Source organism: Varanus komodoensis, unplaced genomic scaffold (genome assembly GCF_004798865.1).
Source record: "Varanus komodoensis strain SLA01 unplaced genomic scaffold, ASM479886v1 scaffold1, whole genome shotgun sequence".
NCBI lineage: Eukaryota > Metazoa > Chordata > Lepidosauria > Squamata > Varanidae > Varanus > Varanus komodoensis.
In genome coordinates, this window is record NW_025335268.1 from 45,209,769 (window position 1) to 45,230,418 (window position 20,650).

Below are 20,650 nucleotides of genomic sequence, written 5' to 3' on the forward strand. Positions count from 1 at the left end.
GAGACATACCAGCTAGGGACCCGAATGTTTGCATTCAACTCCCTACTATTTTGTGATTTCACGTCGCTGTGGCTTCAATTGATTCAAGTTCCTACAGGGCAAACACACGAAGAAGCTGGCTCTGGCAAGAACAGTGGTTGGTTATTTGAGACCCGGGACTTAATGGCGGCGAGGGTGAAGGCAACCTAGACAGGATTTTCCCTTCCATATCCCCCAAGTAGCACGAGAAGTTTTGCATTTTAAAATTGTCAAAGCACAACCGTGAGTATAATAATAAACTCGAGCTTTCTTATGCTTCATTACCTGCTACTCAGGGATCATGGTCATTTGAAGAGAGGACAGACTGTCAAGGGGAGCTTACATAAGGATGAAGCCTCACAGCCTGGCTTAGCTGGAATGTTGGGAGTTGTAATCCAGCACATTTTGGGAAAGATAGTAGGTTGGGGAAGGCTGCATCTATGTTAGTCGAAGGCTTAAATTAGCTAGGCTCTTTAATTTCGATCTCAAGATATAGATTGCTACAACTTTCTACCGATTGTACAATTTTCCTTTCCGGCTACCTTAATGCTGTCAACCCACATCCAAATAAACACAAGCAGTAGTCCTCACGCTCCCACAAGGCTCTTCGTCTACCAAACGAAAGCGTTCCGAAAACGACACTTTCCAGGAGTCACGATTCCGCGCCCTCGAATTGGCTACAGCGCGCACCTACGTCACTCTCACCCCCTCCAATCAAGAAGGCGAGTGGCAGAGTTTGATTGTGCCGTTGCTCGCACTGGCATCCGGGCGTGGAATTTGGCGGCGCCCCGCGCAACTGCCGGGAAGGGGCGCAAGCGAGGAAGAAGAGGAGGCGGCCTCGCGTGTTGGGTGCGTGGCTTTCTCTCTGGGGGCGTTTCAGCCGCGGGGTCGAAAGTCTCTTGCTCAGAGCCAGAGGTCTGAGAGCGCGGAACGCTCCCCTCAACGGCTGGGCCCTGGGTCTATCAAACACCTGTTGAGGGCTCGTACCCCCGCTCTTACTCTCCCTTCAGCTCCAGCCAGGATGGCCAGAGGTCGGGGATGATGGGGATTGCAGCCCAACCACATCTTTCTGTGGCGATCTTTAGGAAATGTTACATTATTTTCTCTGCGCACGCACTTTTCTCCCGTCGCCCTTATATTTTGGTGGGTTGAGGTGTCTGTTGGTAGCGCTGAGACATTTATTAAAAAAAAAAAAGTTACATGTACATCACACTTTTTCCCCCGTTCCAGGGAATCCAGGGTGGCTTGCCTGGTCCTCTTGCTCTATTTTTATCCTCCACAACCATCCTGTGAGGTAGGTTAGGCTGAGAGTCGGAGTGGCCCAAAATCATCCAGTGAGGTTCATGGCCCAACGTAAGGACTAAAACCAGAATTTCCCCAGACCCAGCCCAACCCAGCGCTTCGCTCACATTTTCTTGAAGAACAAAGAAGCAGCCTATTAATTACTGAAAGATGTGTGATGGGTTACACAAATAGTTAGGAAGAGTTCAGTTAATCTGCATTTGCAGCTAAGAAGGTATGGTAGCATAATTTTAGCTGTACGTGTGTGTGCTGCAGTTTGTTGTAAGCCGCCCCGAGGCTTCGGCGAATGGGGCGGCATAAAAATGTTTTAATAATAAATAAAATATTACTTCATGTGGTGGATCACTTACATGATGTATGCTTTTTCTGGAAATGCCACCTAATTAAGACCTAAGGACTGAGCTGAGGAAAGGGCCATTGCCATTGCTGACTGGTCTGAAGCAAAAGTTCTAACTTTCATGTTCTTTTCCACCCTATAATTTCTTAGTACTACTGTCAGAAGGCTAAATTCTACCTGTATAATTGAGAAAATGTTGATCTTCAAACTTCTTTCTCCTTTTAATCACATTTAAGATGAAAATACCACTGTTGAAGAGTAAAGCAAATGCAGAAGTGGTTTTATTTGATTACACTGAAGAGTATGTAGCTTATTTGTCAGTACTGTTCTTTAGATTTGCATGCTAGTCTGCAACTGTATACATATTTAGCTTGTGATCAACCCTATTAGACTTAATGGGATTTATTAGCCAATAAGTCAAAGTCTTTATATAGAATCTGGCATTTAGATAGCACTTAGTGCGCTCTAATATTACTATTTGATAGTTTTGCATACCACTAACCATATTTAAAATATTTCTAAATGGTTTACAAAAAACAAAATGTATTAAAATACAGTATGATTTACATTGGAAAACATAGCATTTGCTAAAACATTGATATAAAACTTTAATAAAAATTAAAACTTATAAAAAATTAAAAATAATCCCTACATCAAGTATTTGTTACAGCAGCTATGTAGCATTATATCTGCACTGTACACTGAGATATAGGAGTTCTTTAGGGACTCTGAGCTCCTTATATAAAGAATCAAGGACTGAAAGGCAGCCTCGCTTCATTTCAGAACCTAGTTTTGTGATGGGAAAAAGAAAGAAAGAAAAGGAATCAGAAAAGAGGAACAGTCTTGTCAGCCAGATGGGTACAGAAAAGGGTAATTTCCTTCACTGTAGCCTGGACCCACATTTCTCAGTTCTCTCCTCCTTCCTGAAGTGGGCTCGCCCCTTGGTGGGCACTGAGAAAAAATGAAAATAAGAGTCATGAAGATGATGACGACACTGGAGATAGTGAAAGCTTCTGGAACCTCTAGAAATAACCTTCAGAACAATGCCATTTGGTGGGTTACAAGCTCTCACCTTGCCATCAGCAGAGCTGCTCGCAGCCTCAGAGACACTGCCACTGGTACTAGTACCTTGCTTTTTACTTACCTTCCACTGCTACCAATTACATGCATCCTGGCAGAGAGGTAACACAACAAGAGTGGTAATTGTGGAGGCTTAGCTTGTCGAGGTCCCTGAACTTGTGCCCATTTCCAAATCTGTAACTCAGCCAATTCATGTTCCTTTTTGTTTGATTTCCCAAACTGTCCTCATGCCCTTTGTCAGCCTTTCTTTCTGTCACAAGGGTTGGGAATGCTGGGGAAAAACCCATCTCCATGTATAGTTGTGCTTGCATGCAACCCACCACCCTCTCATGACTTTTTAAAGCACATTCTGACTGTCTTAAGATGTTTTGGATTGTTTCTCACAGTTGCTTTATGCTTCTCTATGGTTGTCCATTAAGTTTATAAATTTGGTGGTGGGGATGATTGTTCAACTTAGACTATATTTTCTTCTTGGTCTAAAATTAAACATTTCTCTTTGAGGCTACATCATATTGTAACTGAACTCTTCTGGCATGTGCATCACTATTTTTAGGTGGTGTTGGAGTTAACCAAGTTCTTTGTCAATGTCTCTGCTACTGAATCTCTTAAAACAATTGCTGGAATATTATGGTGTGCCACCAGAACTGGTAAGCAGATATTATTGTGTGTGAGGGTACAAGTTGCCACATGAAAGCTTTGAATTAAAACAGGGTAGAAGTCACAGAAGTTTCACAAGTGTCTACGGTTCCACTCCGTACGCTCCCTGTGGTGGGTGCTTCATCACAACCAGGGGAGCATCATAAGAGTTCCATGCTTCCTCCCCAGCTTGGTGCTCCGAATGGAGAGCTGAGTGTCCCTGCACTTGTGCTGTGCTCAGAATCTATTTCCACCTATTGCCTGCTATTTGACAGTGTTTAGCTGGATTGTATGTTCTAGGAAGCCAAAGTTGCTCTTGTGCTACTTGGCATTTTAATTCTGTTTGCATCATGGTGCATCTGATAATGAAGGGAGAAGTGACGGCTTTCAGCCCTCCAAAGGAGCATCATAATTGACATACTTCATTTAGTGTAGGAGTGGGCAACATGTAGACCAGCCTCATGCAGTCACCAATTTTCAGCAGCAAACTGCTGCAGTAGGTGGGTGGGTTGCTGCTGAGTCCAGCAGTGTGGTGAAGGCAACAATGTGTTCCACAAGGGTACAAAGAGTTGGCTAGTGTGGGTGGAAAACTTCCCCCCAATCCTTCCAAGTTACCCACTCCTAATTTAGAGGAGCAAGCACCCTCCCCCACCATATCAATAATCCAAGAGCAGAATCCTGATGAATATAGTTATGTATTTGATCTTACCAAAGCAAAGATAAGTTACATACATACTGTGTGTTCATTAGCTTATTTTCATTTCAAATAACATTTGTAACAGAGCTATCCTCATCTTGGTCAGTATTGCTGGTACTGAAAACTGTACCAATGGTAGTTTCAGGTTGGAAACAAATTCTTGAAAGTTAAGCTAGATTAAACATTCTTCATTAATTCTATATGAATCCATTTGTTTCTGTGACTGCTTTTTCTTTTCACAGCTCCTACGGAGGTGTAAAATTTGTCTTAATCGTATTGCTCATATGATTGGATCCCATCTTTCTTCAAATACCCTTTCACGAACACACTTCCAACACTTATGTGCCATCTCAAGGAGCTGTTTGGTGAGATTTATCAACCCTCCACCCTACACTTTCTTGTTGGCTAGCAGTGTGTTTTGAGCATGTACATACTATGTTCATTGGATCCCTCTTCCATCTTCTCAAATCTGATACCCTCTAGATGTTTTAGAACGCAGCTTCCAGCATTTCTCACATTATATCTGTGGCTGATGAGTTTTGAGGTCCAAAACCTTTGGAGGGCACCAAGTTGGGTCTAGGAAGTAATTTCAATAAAAGAAATGCATAAGCTTCAGTTTGATCTATCAAGCCATCTTATATCCTGCTTGGGATGAATGAAAGTTTGTAAACCTTTTGGTAGACAGATTGTCAGTTGCTTGTTTTCTTTTACAGTTTTTCGTAGCATGCAGTGTATTGGGCAGTACTCTAAAAAAGAACATTTTAGTAGTTGCATTTTAAAATTGCAGGTATAGTGATTAATCCACAAATGCTTTCATTGATGATAAGTGGTTGTGGACTAATATTTTAATAGTGAGAATTAAATGGTACACCGAATTTTACTTTCAGTGAGTTACCATTAGTAGGAATTTTTTAAAAAAATGCCTTGGCTTAGATCCAGGGTTTCTGTGCATAGTAATCTGCTTCTGGGATACTCCCACTGGAACAAGATGAAAGGTAATTTTCTCTGATTCTTCTTTCCCCTACTCCACGTAATCTGATCTGAAAGACTGGGAGGCCATCTGCAGCAGTATGTGAGGTGACACCGAAAGATGCAGGGAGAAGTAGGAATCAGCAAAAACTGGTTCCTGGTTCTCTTCCTCCATTACACTCCTCTGGATTGTATCCCCTTCTGCAAAACAAAGGGGTTATTCAGTTTGTAGAAGTGTAACTCCAAGATGAATCTAGGAAAGATGGCCTTTCTATCTAACAAAGTGATTACTTTTAATATTTTGTTGTAAGCTACCTTCTGCTTTCTTCTGCACTTCAAAAAGGCATTTTATATTGAAGAATTTACATTTATTAAAGTGTAATGAGTTAAAAAGCAAATTACTAAATTTCTTGAGCGTGCAATCCTATATATACTTAGACTGAGAAAAAGCCCTACAATTTCCAGCATGCCCCAGCCAGGCAGTTTTAGGATGCTGAGAGTTGTAGGATTTTTTTCTGCCTGAATCTACATAGGATTGTATCCTTAACTGGTCTACAGTTTTATTTAAAATGTTTGCATTTAACCTGAAAAGGTATTCTTGATTCTCAGATATCCTGGGCTTGGGAAAGAAAAGAATATGGATCTACTCGAAGTTTCATTCGTAGACTGGGAAACTGTCTTTTGCTAACTCCTACTCCAAGGCCACACTTTCCGGTATACGAGTTATTGTTAAGTTTAAAAGGATTATCTTTTCGGCTCTCATACGTTCTTCAGGAATCTTGTTATGTTTAGTATTTGATAATAGAGACAAGAAATAACAAGCATTCCTAATAACACTTTACTTGACTTGTTCTGTTTACCATTTAGAAGATATAGTGGAAACTGAAGGTATAGAAATGTACTTCAAATAATAGAGGGACCATTAGCAAACCAGAATAATGAAGTGAAATAATGGAGAGTGAAAAAAATCTAAAATACATTTTTATATGTGAATATAGAAAAATATTTGAGTTTCCAGATAATTTCCAGTCAAAGCAATCAAAAGCCAAACAACTAATTGCATCTACAGAGAGTCCCTGAGTTATGAACATTTGTTACGGACAACCCATACTAAAAAACAAACTGCCATAAAGTCTTTTAATTAAAAAAATACTGTGGAGAATAGTCATCAACATAGAGAGAGAGGAAGCATCAGGGAGGGAGGCCTCCAAAGCAGGCATTCCTCTTCTACCTATCCAAAGAAGGAAATCTCTCTGGCATGTACTTGCTACAAAGAGGAGTCACTAGTGAGTTGGGTGGTGGGGGTGGGAGTTAGAGATATTTGCAGTTTGTCCACTTTCATGGGGGTTCTGTGCCCCCAACCCCCACAAATGTGGCTGGCCAACTACACACAATACAAATTCAACTTAAACAAAAATTTCTGTAATGGAACTTACTCATAACTTGAGGACTGCCTATATTGTTTTGGGAAGCAGCTTGAATCCTCTATGTGATGGCCATTTTCATTCAAGTGGGACAGAACTGGTGTTATGTTTAGATCTTCAGCTTCCTTCTGTCTGTTTGGCCATATACTTTGTGCAAGCTGTGGCTTCTGAACCTATCTTCCAGAGCACCCATATAGAAACATAGAAACAGAGCGAATCAGAAGGGGTCTCCCGGGCCATCTAGTCTGACCCATGGCTCCAGCTGGCTCCGCTCATGACATGCCCACCATATGCATGTCCAGCCTATCTTTGAGCACCCTCACCGATGGGGCCTCAACCACCTCCCATGGAAGCCCATTCCATACCCTCGGGGTCCTGACTGTCAGGAAGTGCTTCCTGGCATCTAAATGGAACCTTGGTTCCCTGAGTTTTGCTCCGTTGGAGCTTGTCCTGCTTTCCTCTGCAGGGGAGAACAGGTTTCTCCCCACCTTCATGTGACATCCCCTCACATATCTGTATGTTGCCAACATATCCCCCCTGAGTCTCTTCTTCTCCAGGCTGAAGAGACCCAGTTCCCTCAGTCTCGCCTCATATGGCATCCCCTGCAAACTGGCCACCAACCTTGTCACCCTACGCTGCACTGACTCTAACCTGGCTATATCCTTCCTGTAATGAGGGGCCCAAAACTGAACACAATATTCCAGATGCGGGCGCACCAGAGTCGTATAGAGTGGTAGTAATACCTCTCTCGATCTAGAAGCCACACTTCTGGCTATGCAACCAAGGGTGGTGTTCGCCCTCTTGACCGCCACATCACACTGCTGACTCATGTTTAGCCTGCAGTCAACCAGTACCCCGAGGTCCCTTTCACAAGTGCTGCTCTCCAGCCATTTGTCCCCTAACCTGTACTTATGGCACCCATTTCTATGCCTCAAGTGCAAGACCTTGCACTTATCCACATTGAACGCCATCCTGTTGTCTCCTGCCCCCTTCCATAGTCTGTCCAGATCCTTTTGGATCTGGAGTACCTGCTCCTCAGTTGTGGCCACTGCTGCAATTTTAGTATCATCTGCGAATTTGATCAGCAGACTGTTCACCCCTTCTTCCATGTCGTTAATGAAAAGATTAAACAGGATCGGCCCCAGGACAGAGTCCTGGGGGATCCCGCTTGTCACTGGCCACCATCCCGATGGTTCCCCACTAATGGTTACCCTCTGCTTTCAGTCAGTCAACCATGCCCTAATCCATCGGACAGTGCTTTGGTCTATCCCAAAACTCCTCAGTGTCTCAACCAGGATATCATGGGGCACTTTGTCAAAGGCCTTGCTGAAATCCAGGTAAACCACATCCACTGCATCCCCTCCATCTAGCCACCTTGAAACCTTGCTGTAGAATTCCACAAGGTTTGTCTGGCAGGACCTGTTTTTGCGGAAACCGTGTTGTGTTGCTACCAGCCTTCCTTCCCTATCTAGCATCACTAGATCTCTCTCTGTTATGAGCCTTTCCATTGTTTTTCCTACAATGGACGTAAGGCTAACTGGTCTGTAATTCCCCATGTCCCTTCTACTACCCTTTTTGAAAATTGGGACCACTGATGCCACCCTCCAGTCTTCTGGAAATTCACCCGTTCTCCACGAGGCCTCAAAAATGGAGGCCAATGGGTGTGAGAGAACCCCCGCCAATTCTAAAAGGAATGTTATCATTATTATTTATTTGGGTAATTTTTACCCCATCCAATACCCAGTGGGTCTCATTATTATTATCATTATTTATGATAATAGTTGGAGCTTTCTGGGCAGTTCACAGCAGCACATTAAAACAGTAAAATGCAATATAAAATACACACAGCAGTAAAAACAACTTTAAAATTATAGTACAAAATTTAACACCAAGTTTAATAGCTATAATAGTTAACCTAAATTAGAACACTTGTTAGATGGCTGATATAATGCCCAATATAGTACTTAGAGCTATAAATGCCCTCTCATAAAGGACAGTCTTAAGCTAGTGCCAGAATATTGCTGGAGCTGGCACCAGGCAGGCCTCAGTGGGGAGTCCGTTCCACCATGAGAAAGCCCTCCTCCCTCTTGCCACCAACCAAGCCTCCTTTGGAGGCAGGTCCAGATCTTGATTATAGTGTCTGGGTAGATTGTGGCTAGAAGAGGCTTCCATGAAATAATAGGCATTCAGGCCATGTAAGCACTGAGTAGAAGCACCTTGAATTAGGCTTGGAAGTACATAGGTAGCCAATGCAAGCAGGCCAGAATTGGTGTTTTATGTTTGGATCTTCTGATCTGAGTTATCAGCCTGCCTACTGCATTTTGTACAAGCTGCAGCTTCTGATCAGCATTCAAGAGCAGATTCACATAGAGTGCAGTACAGTAATCTAGTTTAGAGCATGATTGCTAAAACCAGGTTCTTCCTTTCTAGATAAGGGCATAGCTGGGCCGCCAGCAGGAGCTACTAGAAGGCTTTCCATGCTGCTGAAGCCACCTGCGCCTCAAGTAGCAAAGATGGTTCAAGGGGAATCTCTTAGGCTACAGATGTGCTCCTTCAAGGGGAGTACATGTTTCCATGCAAACAAGCAGCCTGAACTCTGATCAGAATGTTCTAGATGAGGACAGTCCAACCTTTTGTACCTTGAGGGTTGAATGAGGAATTTGACATGGACCCAAAGGGGGCCACACGATGGATTACATGTCCATATCACAAATTATTCACAATTTATTTAATATGCACAGTTAGTATATTTAAATAACCATTAAACAAGGGAGAAAACTAATACGAAGTCTCAGTTGGCTTTTCTCTGCGAGTTCAAAAAAACTATGCTGGAAAACAGAAACAAGGGAGAGAAAATCAATATGACTGAGGTCTCAGTCTGCGAGTTCCTCTGCAAGTTCAAGCCATTCCAGAGATCACAGGCAGCTCCTCCTCTGACTACAGCCCAAGCACAATGACTGCCTCTCTGGGGTGGCCCATCCCTTTCTTCTCTGTTTCTCCCATCCAGAAACCCTCCCATGTGACCTCCCTGGTCCCCCTTCCTTCTTAGAATTGGCACTGAGCCTCATGTAATTGAGCAGACAAACTCTCCCCAGCATGCCTCACCTGCTCCTGCTGACAAGGGCCAAGGCTGCCAGCCCAACTCATTCTTTTTATGAGCCTCTCTTCCTGAGTATTGTGCAGTATTTCCATCTGTTTCTCCTTCATGGGCTTTTATACGGTTAGAAAAATAGGGAAGAAGATGGAAGAAATTGTGGGAAAACATGACAGTGGGAAGTGAAAGGCACTGTCAGCTGAAAATCCCACTCTACCCAAATTCCATGTATGGTGCATGACAATGGCAAAGCAAAAAACTTAATTGGAAATACTGTATTAATCAGAGCCTGTCCTGGTACATCCTGATCTACCCTGATTTGGTTGACAGAGTTCAGCTATTCCAGAATTAGACCTGCTGAAAAGTTGAAGACCGTGTCATCTGTCTCTCATTTATTCATTATTTTAAACACATCTGCATATCAACAAAATGGAAAGCAAGCTTCTTTGCATGGCATGATTTGCTAAGAGCTGTGACGTATACAACAGGAATGCAGTGCTTGAAACCTAACTAAAATTGCCCATGTGACCAAGCCATTTTGACCACAATGGGCTCGTTGCTGAGCCATGAGCCAGCCAGACGATGGGTCCCTGACAGACCGTGACAGCCTTACCATCTTCGTTGCCTCCCATTTGGATTGTGGTACCAGCTCAATGGGCTGTTTTTGATCATTAAAACAATCCATTAGCTTAGGGCTAATGCATGTTAAGGGGCTGCCTCTCCTACTTACCTGAGCTTTTAGATATTCTTTGGAGGCCTTTCCCTGGGTGTCACTGCAGAACGAACAGCTGTGGGAGAGTGAGTTGTGGCACCCTGAATTCAGAGTGCCCTCCCCATGGAGGCTTACCTGGGGCCTCCTTCGTTGTCATTCAGAATTTAGTGCAGATAGGTTCTGGGACAAGATCTCCTGAGGGGTGAGAGTCTCGGGAAGAGAGCAGGTCAGGCTGGCAGCCTCACGAGGGCTCATCCCTGCATACCCCATCCACTTCTGAGCATCTTGACCACCAGCCATATCAGTTGGAAAGCCCCCATCTAGATCCATCAGTTGGAAACCATCTAGATCCATTATCCTCTGGGGCAGACCAGTTCAATAGATCTCCCACCCTGGTAGAGGGGAAAACCTGCTGTTAATCTAAATCATAGTTGACAGGGATCTGACTTGACAAAAGGACAGATAAGTCCCCTTCCCTTTCAGATCACTACTACTATCCCTGGCTGGAAAAAAAGCAAAAACAAATCTAGACTGTACAACCTAACAATAATCTAACCCGAAGTTTCCCAGAGCATAGACTACTGAAGCCAGGCATCCTTGTTCAGATTTTGTCTGCACTCACTGGCTCTCAGAAATAGTGTTCTTTAGCTTAGAGGTTTGCTGGTGGGGAAGGGATGTGACATGGGATGACAAGGTCTACACAGTTCACTATACAGAGGAATAATACATAATATTAGATCAAATGGATATCCATTCATACTTTTTTTCTTTTTGGAAAACTAACATTTATAGACACTTAATTTTTATGTTGCTTTAGATGATCCAAAGTTTGAATTCTTTAGAATCTGACCAAAGTTACTACATTGCACCATCTCTTGCTGATGTTTTGTGGATGGCAGATGATGACAGAGCACAATGTGCTAAATTCAGGCAAGTAAAACTAATGTCTTCTTAAGAATGCCTTCACCTCTTTCTTTCTTCAGTGCAGCTGTGGGGATTTTAACAATCAGAATGTAATTGTTTAAAAGAGCCTACTACAGGTATTGCTGTTTCTAAATAGTGACTGGTTTCAGACAATAGCAAAGCTCATGTTTCAGCAACAATCTACAGTTTAGTCCACACAACCCTTGCATATTGGGTTATCATGTGATCTGAACCCATTCAGGTTTTCCCCCATTTCTTTGAGGTAACTTTTCCAGCCCCAAAGAGGCAGCTGGCACAGCTCTTCCCACAGTAGCTATGGTGGAAAGAGCTTGTCATCCTCCTGAAGGGCAAAGTGCTCTGACTTAAAAGTCTGAGCTACTGTATTATTGCTGGGGTGCTTGCCCAGGGACTGTAGGATTGCTCTCCCCATTCACCTGCATGGTTGGGAAAGGGCCGTCTCATTCTAGCTTAGTTTTCCAGTCATATTTGTTATGAAAAATGCTTTGTGGGCTTGGTATAGCATCACCAGCAAATGGTATGTGAGTCTTTTCTTGATAATATTTACAGATTTTGGTAAGTCAGCCAATATAGTGCAAATTGTGATGCTATGAAACCTAAGCCTATTTACAAATTAAAGCCGCAGTCCTATATCTTGGAGCAACCTCCATCATTCAGTAGTATTGTCTTCTGAATAGGCATGGCAAAGGATTACACTGTGTGACATCCACGTGGCATTGGGAGCCAGTGTGGTGCGGTGGTTAAAGAGCTGGACTGGGGACTTAGGAGATTTGGGTTTCAGCCCCCACTCAGCCATGAAGTTCACTGTGTGATTCTGGGCCAGCCATTCACTCTCAGCCTAACCTACCTCACCAGGTTGCTACTGTGAGAGTAACAGTGGGGCTCTATAAGTTGCACTGAGTTCCTGACAAGAGGGGAAAAAGGCAGAGTATAAATGCATTGTAACAAGAAAAAAAATATTTGAAGTAACTGGTCAGATGAATAAACTTCTCAGGCATGTTAGTCCTTCAGTGCTGTTTTTAAAGCTATTATTGCATTTTTAAAAAATTACACAAATTGTATTTTACTTTGTTTTTATGCTATAGTGTTAAATTTCTAAACGTTTTATGCCTTGTCATGTTATATCTTATGATTGTTATTGTTGTGAACCACCCATAGTTCTTTAGCTATAGGGTGGTACAGAGATATAATAAATAAAATTAATCTTTACAGTAAACATTTTTATTCCTTTCAAATTGTACATTTATATTTTCTAGATATGATGAATGGAGAGAAGTTGTAACTCCATCTACACTTCCTGCACCAGTTGGTTCAAAAGAAATAGTGCAAAAAACAACTGTTGTGAATGAAGATGCATTCCAAAAAATTTCTGCTCTTGAGAACGAGTTAGCTCATCTGCGTAGACAGATTGCTTCAATTGTTGCCGCGGACCGGACAGGAAATGATCAGTCACGTAAGTCTGTTTATGTGGATCCTGAGAAATGTGCTTATGTGTTTTGCTTCTCTTACTCCTAACCATGTCCAGTCATACTGTAAATCTGATGGCAAAGTTTTGTGTAGAAATCTGCTTCTATGTTCATCCTATGCACAGTTGCTGTGTAACAGTTAAAAACAACTGCTTGGAGTTACTCGTGTACCCATCCTTTGCCCACCTTCTCAACAAAGACAAGGGACAAAATGGTAACACACATTAGAAACAGAAAACTCTGATTAACATACTAGGTAGGAGTGCTATTGGGAACCTTGGCCTGAATCCAAAGGAGCCACACAATTATTTCTACGTGCTCCAAGGGAGCATTGTGTGTATTTCTTGGATGCTTGCCCCTTGGCTCTCGTTCGAAACTGAGGGAATGTTCAAGAGCAGATTGTGAAACAGCATGGAAATCTGCTTTTCAAAGAAAAACAGTCCTGGCCCTTGTCTGCAAAAACAGAATTCCTCAACAAATGAGGAAAGTTAATTATAGGGAAGAGATGTGTGTATGCCACATATTTTATAGTCATACCGCAACAGCGTCTGTAGTTTAGCACGCAGTATTTTGTTTAGGATGCAGCCTTTTAGGACCTTCTTCAAAAATCAAAAACTTTTAATTTTAATCCTTAAAACTAGCAAAAGTACCTGAAGTGCCTGATCCTTGGCTAATCTTGAAAGCTAAGCAGGGTCAGACCTGACTGAAATCACTTAAATAAGTGAAATAAATAAATAAAATGTTGTGAGCCACCCAGAGATCTTCAGCGACATGTGGTATAGAAATGTAAATATTATTTATTTATTTATTTGATTGTATGGCACACCATTAGCCATAAGGCTCTCTGAGCAGCTCACAACATATGCAGGACAATTAAAATAAATCACAATAAAACCAGTAACAACATTAAAATCAATAAATGTAGCAATGTAACCAATGAGATCAATATTAAATAAGATAAAACATGATGAAAAGAGACATAAAATCAGAATTAATATAGCAAACCAATTAAAACACCATTAGTAAAATAGAATCATAAATTAACAAAATGTTTGGCACAAAATCACAGTGTGGCAACAACAGTTAACAATACAAACCAATTAAAAACCATTACAAACCTACCAATTCATCCATTGAAATAGTTGTAGAACAGGAACGTTTTTAGTCAGCATCTGAAAGCATAAAGAGATGGTGCCAATCTAATCTCCATTGGGATCACATTTTACAGTTGGGGTGCTCTTATGCAAAAGGACGTCTTTCTTGCATCCTCCCCCTTTATTTCATTGGGGGTGGAATACAGAGGAGGGTCTCAGATGATGACCACAGTGACCAGGTGGGTAGATATGGAGATAGGCGTTCCCTCAGATAACCTGGCCCCAAGCCATTTAGGGCTTTATATGTTATTGTAAGCACTTTGAATTGGGCCTGGTGGGCAACCAGCAAGCCAGTGCAGCCTGCGCAAGACCGGCATCGTATGTTCGTGAATGCGAGTCCCGATCAGCAGACATGCTGCCTGATTTTGGCCAAGTTGCAGTGTCCAGACCATTTTCAAAGAGGTTATCAGTGCACAAAACTGGTAAAAATAGCTTTTACTTTTATATAGTAGGCTTTTGCGAGGCTTTTGCGAATGGGGCGGCATATAAATGTTCCAAATAAATATGCATAGCTGATTAGTAAATGTATCACTAGGTCATTCTTACATAAAAAGTAATAGTGATGTCTGAAACCTGAGAGGTTTAAGAGTGGCTTCAGGAGCTGGACACTGTTGATATAATTTATTTTCCTTTTTTTAATCCTTGCAACAGTGCTGAGGAAACCTTAATGAAGAAAGAGACTAGCCCAGGGTCACACAGTGGTTTTGTGGCTGAAGAATAGTCTGAATTCAGAGATCCTTGATCTGACTCTGTTGCAACCAGTGTGGTGCAGCGGACAGTCTGTTCAATAACCTTTTCTAAAAGAGTACTCACCCTCACAACTTGACTTGGTTCTTAATTAACTTTTGTCTGTTCTTGCTTTCATGTGCTGAATAGTGAAGATTGTTCTAACAGTAAGCAAAGTAACATACCGGTTTATGCTTTCATATGTTCAGTTCTCTTTTCTTCTGATATTTCCTTTGTGATTCTTGAATTGGTTCAGGTACCATGAAGTCGCACTCCGGTGGTCTCCCACAGCCAACAATGACTTCGTCACCCGTTCCTGTCTCTCTTTGCAACGTGGTTGTTCCCCCTGCTCCTCCTCCACCACCACTGCCATCTAATCTTGATTCCTGTAATTCTGCGATTGAACTTATTAAGCAACGTCGGGCTGCAAACCCTGGCAGGCATATTACAGAAAGTGTTGGATGGAAGACGGTTAAGACTGCTCCTAGTATGATGGATGTTCTGAAGGATATGAAAAAGGTCAAACTGAGAACTGTTGAGAGGTAAGTTGAGCAGAGTCTGAACTCTTGAATGAAATGAAGCTGGAAGAGGAATAAACTCACCAGCAAATAATATGCTTTTTTCCTTTTTTTTACCAAATAAAACGATATCATAAAAATCATAGAGCAACATATATTAATATGTAAGATGTTGCCATAGTTCAAGGGGAATCAAAAAGACCATTTAGGGCAAGAAAGGAAAATGCAAAGACTGTTAGGATTATACAGAGAGAACAAATACTTCTCTCAGCATTTGTTAAAAGAAGTTGCAGTCGCTTTGACTAGAGGTTGGAAACCTGCTGTTTTTATTTCTCCAGATCACCTGGAGGTACTCCTCTACCCAAAACAAAGAAAATCATGCAGTCTTCATGGGACCCAGCAGCTTTAATAGCAGAAGCTCTTAAAGAGAAATTTGCATCCCAGAGCAATGGAGAAGATTCATTTGACAAAGAAAATCGATCCTATGGTGCTTCTCCATTTTCCAGTCCTGATACTCCTGTGGTATGTAGCTAATTTTATATTTTTATATACATATTCTGTCATTTATATAGGATTATTGGTGACACAGAAAGAAAAACATATTCTTCAGGAAATGCAAGATCAGGACAAATCACATGTATGTAATACAAAAATGGCATCTACTTACTGTGAAAGGGTGTGGATGTCATAACAGAAGCCTACCCAGATGTTGCTTTTACAATGTTAGAATGGTTATATCTGTCATTTAATTCTGAATAAAGCATTGAATACGTGTTCTGCCATGTTTTTATAGTTCAAGTATCTAGTCATAGTTACAATGGATAGATTTCAACATTTTTAAACTACTTTTAACATCCTACTTCGGTTACTTAAAAGTAAGCCCCATTGATTTCTATGGGATTTTTTCATAAGCGAAAACCTTCATCTTTTACAAATATCTTTTTAAAGAAATGGCTCATCTTATATAGTGCATGTGTGTACCTGCCTTTTAAAAACAGAGGGAACAGGTAGAATATACAATTCTTCTAGAGTAGTTTTAGTTTCAGATGATACTACATGATCACTTAACATGGGCATTATGCAGACATGATGTTTCTACCTAGTCATTCCTTTATGCCCTAACTTTCTTGTATATGTACTATCCCTACTAACTGGGAGGAGGACACATAGAGTATAACCGAGCGAATGCATGTAAGTTTCCACTGCTGCATACAGCCTCTGATGTGCTTGGGCCGTAGCCAGTTCAGCCCTTGGGTTCTTCAGCCCTGCTCTAGAAAGTGCTGCCGAGGGACTGCTGCTCTGACCCATGGTAGTTATGCTGTGCTGTGCTCCAGGGCTCTAGTTTTCCCCTTTGGTTTTCAACCAAACCATGAAACCACTCATTGGGAGATTTGATCCAGTACTGGCAATATGCCTTATTCTACTCCCCCTTTCTGTTATGTTCAGGCAAGGCTGTGAAATGCCTGGAATTGAGAAGGGACTGGATGTGGGGTGGTAAACACAAGTTCAAACAAGATGGAAACCCTGTTGGTGGGTGTACTGTCTGTCCTGGAAGTGGTATTCATTTTATTGCCCTGCCCCTGAAGAATTAGGATAGCAGCTTTGGGATGTTCTTAGAGCCAGCATTAATTTTGGAGGCCAATGTGACTTCCGTGTAATGAAGCTTCTATTACTAGCTATGGATAGTGTGCAAGACACAGTCCCTTCAGGAAAATGATAGTCTGGTCATGGCTATCCAGTCTTGTTCTGTGTTACATGTTAATGCCTTTGAATAGTATTTGGAAATTTAAGTTAGTATAAAATATAGTGGGTAAATTGACCATTGGACTGACGAGGTATTTCAAACAACTGACTTGATTGTTGTTCTGATTCCAAGCATATGGTTTTTGTTAGCCAGAGTTAGAGTGATCTGTAGGTGGGTTTGAAAGAACTCAATAGGCAGAACACTACCTGAAAGGGTTGGATTTGCTGTCACCCTGAACTTCAGTAAGAGTGGAAAACCTATTAAATTGGCCTGCCTTCAGGGACTGATAGGTTGAAGGGGTTTCCTGAATACTCTGGGTGATTTTCCAGCTGCTAAAGTTGGCAATCCTACTGAAGCCCTTGTTGATCTATTGCGAGAAGACTCATGTGGCTGACACTACTGCTTCTAAGTACTGTCTCCTGTTACATGGAGCTTGGATTGTTTAGTTATCTAGAGAACTTTGGGTAATGGTGATTACTTAGGCAGATGGCCAGTAAGTCAGTGGAGCAAAAAATTTGGTGTAAAATTAATTAAAGACTAGTTTAAGGCCTGTTTCATGATGGCAATGACAGCAGAGAAGCTGCATCACCACTATTGCATCACAGTTGTTCTGGTGTTCTTACATTCTAGGTCACAAGTAGTGAGAGAAGACTTGGAAAATCATTGTGATGAATTTGCAAAATATTTTGCTGATAAAATAATTCTCATTTGCTCTGACTTGTACACAGTGATGTGAAGCAGATAGGGTGGTCATAGAGGCATCTGCCTGTCTGGTTTTGATAGATGTCTTTTATCTTGCACGTGGTAGGCATGTTGTGAGCAGAGCCATCTAGAGCCAGGGGTCAGACTAAATGGGCCGGGAGACCCGTTCTGACTCACTCTATGTTTCTAAGCTTCTATCTTGTTTTACCTGAGGATGTAGCCAAGTTGCTTAGAGAGGTGAGGCCAACCATTTGTTTGCTTGACCCTTCTTTACTCTGGTTAGTTAAAATTGGCAAAACAAGGACTAGGTAGCAGAAACTGTAAATGCATCTTCAATAGAAGATTCTTTTGCAGTTCTTTTAGCAAAGCCACTGCTTTTTTTAAAAAAAAGCATTCTTCTATTCTGCCACCCAGTTTGGATGGTATGAGACATGGGGCGGTGTTTCTGATTCTATCTTGCTGAATGTTCTTAGAAGGTGGTGCTGTGGGACGATTACTCAGTTCTTTGACCATTGGTGTATGGTTCATCCCCTTGTTTATTGACCAATGGTTTCTCAGAGCTCTGTTTGGGTCCTATCCTATGGGTCCATCTATCTGAAGTTGCTGAGGAAGGTAATCCATAGTTTGTGGCTTGGCTCTCATCATTATGTTGAGGATTAGCAAGCTCTAGCTCATTCAAGTGATGCAAAGCAGACTGTTGATGTTTTGAACCATAGCCTGGATGCAGTGATGGATTGGAAGTGAGCTAAAGAATTGAGGCTCAACCCAGACAAGATGAAGGTACAGTTGGCCAGTACACAGGCTGATCTTGGGCTGGGAATATAGCCTCTTACGGATGGGATTGCCTTCCCTCTACAATAAGTACCTCAAAGGCTGTTACAAAAGGAAGATCAAGATCTCTTCCTGCTGATAACAGAGTGTAGGACACAGGATAATCAATTCAAGCTGCAACAACCCAAATTCCGGCTAGATATCAGGAAAAGCTTCTTCACTGTCACAGCAATATGACAGTCGAACCAGCTGCCTAGAGAGGTGGTGAGCTCTCCCACACTAGAGACATACAAAAAGAAACTGGACAGCCATCTGAGTGGGATGGTGTAACGTGGTGTCCTGCAACAGCAGGGGTTGGACTTGATGGCCTTCACGGCCCCTTCCAACTCTACTATTCTATGATTCTGTGGCTCATGTTTGTAGCCCTGGGTACTTCTAGATGCAGCACTGCTTTTGGAGGGTCAGGTGGTTCTTGTTAGCAAGGGTACCTTTGCCATAATTGCACCCCTTTCCAATGTACCATGTGAAGACATATTTGACCAAAGTAATTCACCCATTTAGACTACTGTAATGCATTGTGGAGTAGTACCTGGGGAGGGGGGATTAAGGGTACTCAAAAACTGCAGCAAGCACAAAATATGACAACGGACAGCTTGATAGTGTGCATGTTGTTGAGCATATTTATCAGTCCTGTGCCAACTATCCTGGCCTCCAGTTGGTTTCTGGGTATAATTCAAGGTGCTGGTGGTCACCTACGAAGTCCTAAACTTTAGGGTCAGGATATCCAAAAGACTGTCAGTAGATTAAGACTTATTTATTTATGTGCTTAGTATTACCTGTCCTACAACCAAAAGAGGTTAGTCTGGTAAGATACAAGCCAGGGCCTTTTCTGTGGTAGCACACTGATTGTGGAACTCCCTCACTGGGAGATTTGATTTGCTCTTCCTTGTTTAGTTATAGGCAAGTTTTAATTTAAAAAAAAATCCACATGGTGCTTTTGTGAGTTTAACTGTAATTCTGTTCTATTTTTTTTTCTTTTTTATTTGCTTGATATTTTCATTATACATGTATATATGGATGGATATCACATCAACAGCCTTTTGGTGCAAAAAGGCAACTAATAAATAATTTTGTTAATAAGAAATTTGCTTTTGGTTACAGGTTGGCTGTCGCATTTTGAAGCCAAGCATGAAGCAGACGTATATTAGAGCTGAGGAACTGACGCATGTATCAGCTACAAAAACAGGAGCTCGTATTTAGCCGTTGTATAAAGCTTAGGGGAAAAAGCTATGCTTACTCCTGGGACTATTCTTTTTAGGGTTCCATGGACATTTTCTATGAGAAAATGGCTTCTAAAACTAACTGTTCGTATTAAATATTTTAGCAGCCAAGTTTGCTAAATATTTCAGTAGCTGTAATACTTTCTGGTTTTGCATCAACTTTATAGTCTAGATGGCAACTTTTTTGTCTCACAAATAAATCTGTAAAAGAAAGGTGACACAGAAAGAAAATATAAATATCTGCAATGTTTATCCAGTTGAGATGGTAATATATTAAGATTGTTTAAGCAAGAAACGGGGTATATTTAATAGTGATTGTTAGCTTCCTCAAAAAAATACTGTTTTAATGTTGTTCTAGTTCACATGTAACAACAACCCAGAATGTATGGGTTGTCATTGAACTGTGGGTTGTTATGTGTGACTCCGACACAATGGTTTAACTAGAAATCAACCATGAATGAGCTAGGAAAAGAAGTCATCATTTGTTGGGTTTGAACTCTGAGTTGTTCATGGTTCATCCATAGTTAAACCATAGTGTAGTGTTTGCACATAATGACAACCCGTGATTCAACAAGTCACATTCTGAATTTACATGTGAACAAAGACATTGATTTAAACATTATAAGGTATACATAATTGGTGGTAATGGCATTTTCTAGGCCTTGAAGTAAGAGATGTGACATGTGCAAAACCTGCCATGAATATGGTGCAAAATTATAAAGTATTCCATGGGTGCTATAGGCATATTTGAAATTCAAAATAGAAATAAATTTTGCTGTTGACTTTTTGTACCTCTGAAAATTTAGCCTTTAAAATAAATTCTTTAGATATAGATTGTGATCTTTCTCTGTGACTTAAATATGTCAGATTTTGTGTCTTGTGTCTAAAGATACAGAAAGACATAAGCTATCTCATAAAATGAGTCCTCTATCGTGAAACCTTCCTGCCCTGAGATGAAAGTGCTTCCTTCTGACAATTTGATGCATGACATTTAGCATCCTTTCCCAGTCACTGTCGGATCCTTTCTCAAGTCAGAAATACTGTTGCATATTCTTATTTGCAAAGATGTATCCTGAAA

The 20,650-nt window shown here is 41.4% G+C and overlaps 1 protein-coding gene across 1 annotated transcript; it reads left to right on the forward strand.

Moving 5' to 3' along the window:
• Window positions 1-771: 771 nt before the first annotated feature.
• Window positions 772-20,650, forward strand: MTFR2 (mitochondrial fission regulator 2). The gene is made up of 9 exons (XM_044448935.1): window positions 772-867; window positions 3,291-3,384; window positions 4,313-4,435; window positions 5,649-5,753; window positions 11,087-11,199; window positions 12,468-12,664; window positions 14,814-15,099; window positions 15,414-15,597; window positions 19,454-20,650. Exons 2-9 carry the CDS (start codon window positions 3,322-3,324, stop codon window positions 19,550-19,552), a joined length of 1,170 nt encoding a protein of 389 aa, XP_044304870.1. The 5' UTR covers window positions 772-867; window positions 3,291-3,321; the 3' UTR covers window positions 19,553-20,650.

Excerpts from the sequence above, each read along its gene's own strand:
- MTFR2 (XM_044448935.1), top strand. The coding sequence starts at position 3,322 with ATGTCTCTGCTACTGAATCTCTTAAAACAATTGCTGGAATATTATGGT. Across the intron at positions 12,665-14,813 it reads GACAGGAAATGATCAGTCAC|GTACCATGAAGTCGCACTCC; the intron begins GTAAGTCTGTTT and ends GAATTGGTTCAG. Across the intron at positions 15,598-19,453 it reads CCAGTCCTGATACTCCTGTG|GTTGGCTGTCGCATTTTGAA; the intron begins GTATGTAGCTAA and ends TTTTGGTTACAG.